Source organism: Pezoporus wallicus, unplaced genomic scaffold (assembly GCF_028554395.1).
Source record: "Pezoporus wallicus isolate ANWC-B61680 ecotype Strahan unplaced genomic scaffold, APGP_CSIRO_Pwel_v1 contig_1583, whole genome shotgun sequence".
In the NCBI taxonomy this organism is placed as follows: Eukaryota; Metazoa; Chordata; class Aves; order Psittaciformes; family Psittacidae; genus Pezoporus; species Pezoporus wallicus.
The window spans coordinates 1997729-2003728 of NW_026637266.1; the positions used below are offsets into that span (position 1 = coordinate 1997729).

General features: G+C 37.8%; 1 protein-coding gene across 1 annotated transcript in view; it reads left to right on the plus strand.

The window, feature by feature from the left end:
• TBCK (TBC1 domain containing kinase) overlaps window positions 1–1058 on the plus strand; it is a 96379-nt gene extending 95321 nt beyond the window's left edge. Inside the window, exon 26 of the mRNA XM_057404596.1 lies at window positions 404–1058. Coding sequence (XP_057260579.1) covers window positions 404–514 — 111 coding nt within the window. The 3' untranslated portion in view covers window positions 515–1058. The remainder of the gene's footprint in view (window positions 1–403) is intronic.
• The last annotated feature ends 4942 nt before the right edge of the window (window positions 1059–6000 follow it).

Here is a 6000-nt window from a genome sequence, read left to right on the forward strand (position 1 = left end):
ATGTGAAACAAGTTTGACAGGTAAGCAGATACTATGCCATCGAACTGTGATGCTTGTATATTTGGGATTCTACAGAAAACAGTTGGGATTTAGACTAATGCAGAGAAAAATACCTGTTTCCAGCAGTTACCTGAATATTAGAAAATCCTGTTAGGATGAGGTAAAGTCCTGCCTAAGCAGAGATAAATAAATTTCAGAGTTATCAGTGACGCTTTCATGACCACCAAATTAATTCCAGCTGTTTCAACACAGGCCTGGGTTCCTGTGTTGGACTAGTTGGTGCAAAGAAGGAACTTCTAGGGCCCAATAATTTTTTCTTTTGCTTAACTTGCCACACTGAATACGAAGTTATTTTTATTTAAGGACTGTAACGTACAGCATGCTAATGATGTATCTGTTTCAGTTTGCAGCTCATCTAGTGAAAAACAAATATCCAAGGGTATGCATCCTAGATGGAGGAATCAACAAGATCAAGCCAACTGGTCTCCTCACTGTTCCTTCTCCACAAATTTAAGTGACTTTAAACATTCAGGACAATATGTCTGAATAGGGAAATCTTAACCTGAACCCAAAGGGCATTATGGCATCTTCACTATACAAGCTATCATGATGATCATGTCTTATCCTGCAGATCTTGATCACAGGGGCTTTGTGTTTATTCTTTGGTATAGAGCTTCGGTTGGAAGAGATGAAGACTGTGAAGCTTCAAGCTTTCCAAGAAACCTCTTTCAGCATTGATGTAGTGCACAACTAGTTGAGCAAGTCTGGACACAAAAAGAGTAACTCAGCTGACATTTGGTATCTTATAAAGATTTATGCAGAACAAAGTAAACTAGCACTGGATGGCTCTAAGCTGCGTTTAAATAGATTTTTCAAAAGTATTTTACTGTGAATGTTGAAACTGACAAGCTGAAACTGTACCCTCTGTGTATCCTGTGAAAAAAGTGTGTTCTTGAATATTTTAAAGAGTAATTGCTGCATCTTGTAACCTACTTTCTTTTTGAGAAAGCATTTTTTATCTGGATTAGAAATAAAGATGTGTCCCAGATTGGAAGTCACTGTAAGAGCTGCTGCTGAGTCAATTCAGACTGTATCATATCCTACAGAAGTGGAGAAGGCCTGCTCCTCCTTGGAGAATTTAACATTCTATTTCCACAAACACAGCAAATGCAACAATTTCTAAAACAGTTACATTGCTGGAAGGTTAGGCTGTTGACAATACTATGACTTATGACTATAGATCAGATGCTTCATGAATAATAGTGCTTTCCCATTTTAGAATCTCATGCCTTAAAAAGAAACACTGCAATTTTAATTTTCATATGAAAACATTTGACAGTAATCACTCTTGTATGAAGTGGAGGTGCAAAGTTCTGTTTGGTTTTCTGCTCTTTCAGCTAGTGGTGTCAATTCTGTCTTTTTAAAAAAAAAAAAATCCTGCTTCTTAGCAGATTAAAACTGACAAATTGAGACAATAAACCTGTTTCTAAACTAAGCCTGTTTCTAAACTTCCACTCATCTACACCAAATGCTGTAGATGAGTGAAAGCAGGCTTCTGCAAAGGGCATAAGGTGACTGTGCACTAGAGATGTGGAAATTGCTTTGCAATAAGCCAAAAGTATTGAAATCACAGACAGAAACGGGAATTGGCATCTCTCTGTTGCTCAAAAGCTAAATATAAATTTGATTCAGACAAGTACCATCTTTCTAGATATGTACAAACAAACCCACTCTTAATTTCTCCACATCAGAATCCCAGGTTAGCTTTGTTAGCATGTCAGGTCCATAATTCTAAAAATAATGTGGGAGAAAAAAGGCTAGGAAAAGAAAATAATTTGTCTTCAAGAATGCCACTTGAAAATAGTACCCTTAATCCAGCAAAACCAGGTGTGATGAGACTGACAGTATGGCTCTGAAATTAAATGGGAATTTGAAATAATTTATTGTAGAAGACAAGAAACTTTAGATTTCTTTTTCTACAATTTTAAAGTTTAAAAAACACTGGTGAGACATGATGCTTAATGATCACTTAGATGTATGGATTAAAATGTATTTCGTAAAATGAACAACATTACACCAAAGATCTCTTTACATGGTTATAGTTGCCTGCTAGTTTGTGAACTTGACACCATACTGTTTATTAGATCATTATTCAGGACACAGCAGTTTATATGATACAACCTCACTGTTAGGGTAATGAGGATTTGCTCTGAAAGGTATGGTTATCTTACACCTTAGCTGAGGATTTTATAGCATGAATAGTTTCTAGTTTGGCAAATGGAACATTGCAGCAGCTAACATTATTTCATTTTTCTTCTGTCATAAGTGAATTTCGAAACAGTTGTAAGGGAGAGGGTCAGTGAGAAAGCTGTGAATAGTTTCTATAAATAATTGGCAAAATGATCACTTGTTCTGTGGGGTTTTGTTTGGGTTTGGTTTTTTTTGGGGGGGAGGGGGAGAGGGGTTAGTTGGGCTGGTTTGTTTTAACTGAAACCATGGAACACAAGACCTTTAAGAAGATGCTGAAAGAGGACGTCTTTGTTCTCACCTGTTCGATGATCAGATTTTATCCTGAATCTACAGAAGCTAGTCATTAGCATCATGTGCTGTCTCCAGGGAGGTTTAGTCTTGCCACAGCTTTGGTTTGAGAATTTTATTGAAAAAGTATGATGAGTAAAAAACAATATGGGGGAAGGAAAGCACCTTTTAGCTCTCTATCTTGGCAGTGATTTGTCTAAAACAACTCTGTGCAATTAGAACATGCTGATACGTATACAGGCTTTCTTTGGTCTAAGGTCAGCATAATTTTACTGAAGCTTTCGAGAAGTTTTTGACTTTAAAAATCCAAGATACCTGACCAGAGAGTGGTCAGAAATGAAACTTAGGGACAGATCATCATGTTCCTCTGTTAGCAGAGCTACAGAAGTTTCTGGTGAGGCCCTAACTTTAAATTTATCTGGAGACAAGAGAGGAGCAGTGTGGTTACTAACAAGCTTCCTGATACTACAAAATCATCCACTGATCCAAATTGTGTCTGGCTGCATGTAGAATGAGAAAGACCTTGTGGTACTCGGTGTCAGAGAGATTCACTATGAAAGAGTACACATGAGGCCCTGGAGAACAAGTTTAAATCATATTCAACAGTGAATTTGTTGACAGATGAGATATCATTGCAAATGCAGCAGCCAGAAAGCCACACAGGTTATTATTCTGTTTGTGAGGAAATAAATTAACAAAACAAGTTGTGCCATCAGAAAATTAACTCCTATGGTACATTTTGAACACAGCATAGACGCGATACACAGTGTTAGAGTGGGCCAGAATAAGATGTTAGTTACGTTGACTGAAACTCTTCAGTTTGGAAAAAGAGGCAACCAAAATAGAACATCCTATCTTTTGTGGAAAGTACATCCTCAAAACCTGAAATTTGTCACCAGAAGAGGCCAACAGTTTATAAAAATACCCCTAAAGAAGGATTAGGCAGCTTTATGGAAGAGCTCTCTTTCTCACTGTTAACCACAATGGTTGAGAAACAGTATTCAACTTGGGGTTTTCCTGGTCTGTTAATTAAGAGATGCTGAGAGAGTAGAACTGCCTGGCAAGTTCTGTAGCTAACAGCTGGTTATGGCTGCCAGTTGCTGGTGTACCTGCACTTACTACTTTAGTCAGCATTTTTGAAACTGTTCCTATCAATAGGCATGCTATGCCAACTTACTTTAATTCAGTTATGCAGGACAAGCACTTGGTCACAAAATTGGCTTCTGATTTCTTTTTCAACAGAGAAGGAAGATTCTTGCATTTTGTGGAAATTTATCATTAAAAAATTTCATCTAGTTTTTGAGGTATTTACCAAGTTTAAAAGCATCAAAATGTATTTGCTCTGTAACCCCACCATTTTTGGCACTGCTATAGTGGAGCAAGCAATTGTCAAGTTTCGTAGAGCTCTTGAAAGATTTCTGGAGGTCAGGTTTTCTAAACATGTACATTTCTAGCACTTTATTTATTCCAGCTGTACCATTGACATTATCTTTTAGACTGCAACTGGATACCATAAGGTCTAGTAAGAGGGGGAAAATATACGTATGTGTTCTATGCTGATGTCTTCTACTGATAGCAGAAAAATGTCCTAACTATTTCCCACTGTTTGGCCTGGAAACGGAAGCCTCTCCTAGTCTGTTTTTTTCCTACCATTTGTAAACATCCTGAATCTGTTCTAGCCACCTGGGCTGACAGCTTCGTGCCAGGACATGCAAATTCCCCACAGGAATTCCAGGTGGGCATCTAAGGAGAACAGCAAAGGAGCAAAAAGAGCAAATCCCTCTTTTGGCAGTCTTAGACAGTCAGAGGACTGTTCTCCTTTAGACAAGACATAGTCCTTTGAGATTTTATTACACTTTAAAACTTAAGTTTTACGGTTGTTGGGTTGGGTTTTTATTTGCTTGGGGTTTGGTTTGGTTTGGTTTTGGGGGTAGGAATGTTACAGGTGGATATTTGTCCTATTTGGTCCGCTTTTTTGAGCAAAGACTAAGGCTATCTGTTCTTATCCTAGGAACCTCCCTTCCTGGACCTGTCTTGTTTCTCTTTGTCATCCTGGTTTCTCTAAATCTAGGGCATCTATGACCATGGTATCTTCCCAATTCAGGATGGGAACAACTTGCCTTGTGTAGCAGAAGGGAGGAACTTGTGATGTTTAGTTCACTTTAGCTTTCATTAATCTGGTTCACTTCAGGTACTTCTGGTTTGTTGTTTGGGTTTTGTTTGTTGTTGTGTTGTTTTTCTTTTTATTTATCATGAGTTTTTGCTTTTGATTTATATTCTCTCCACTGGTAGTCTAAGTTATTTGCTAGTCAGTCTTTCTGATATTTCTGGAGTAGAAACAGTAACCATAGCAGCTCTGGAGAGACAGGTATGTATTCTTTCACTTAAGTGATTTATTTTTCCAATGTCCTGAATAATCTCTAGAAGTGTGAAGGGCTAAATAATTTATCAGACTGGGTAAAGGGTTTCAATACCATCCTTTCTTTGTTTGTTTTTCCAGGCTTTAATCTACTATTAGGCTAACTGACAAGACCACTACGCCTCCTTTTTGCTATCCCTCTATGCCTTTGTGTAGACATAATCTGTATGGGCATAATACAGTGATTCAATGTTCTTTCTATGACCTTCTGGATATCACTATCTAGTCTTCCCTTTCTGTTCTAGCCAGCTAAGGAAGATACCCCAAAATATAGGAGTACCTCTGAGCTGGACTTCAGAGCTGCACCACACAAAACTCAAAAAACCAAACAAACCCAAACTCAAATAATATGAGCTCTTCAGCAGCTCTATCACTCATTTTACTATTCAGGGAGGTACTATGAGAGCCTGTTAGTTTTATGACCTGAGACATACTTGCTACTCCCATTTGCAGAGCGTGAATGTTGTCCAGAATATCCCTTCCAGAGATTTAATTTACATTTGCAGTTTTGGTATCTTACCAAGTTTCTTCAGTTAATATAAAAACTTTATTTACATTTCATAGCATTCATATTGAGTTACTAGGAGGTCTGGGAATTGTGTGGGAATGAGTGTGCCCTTTTAATCTCCCATTTCCAGTTATCTTTTCTTTGCTGATGAGTCAGACTGGCCCCTCACTTTTATGTTAGAAACTTAACTACTGCCATCAGTATTATCTTGCTATTTTTAATTCTTTTTTCTGGGCCCAGCTTGTGAAGATTGGCTGAAAGTTATTCCTCCCAAAAGAGTGTTTCTTTCCAGGACAAGTAGTGAAACTTGATCTGTGCTGACTGAGAGAACATCTGATTTGTGTATTAGACTAGCAAAACTACAGTTTTTCCTTTTCTTTGAATCCCAAGCTATAATGCTAATATTGTCATTAGTTTAGATTCCCAGCCTCAGTAGAGAGCTGATGCCAGAAACTGCTTTCTGATTTAGAAATAGTGTTTCATTTGCCTTTCAAGTAACCATGAAGCTCAAAGTTTGCTGCTGGTGTGGTGCCTT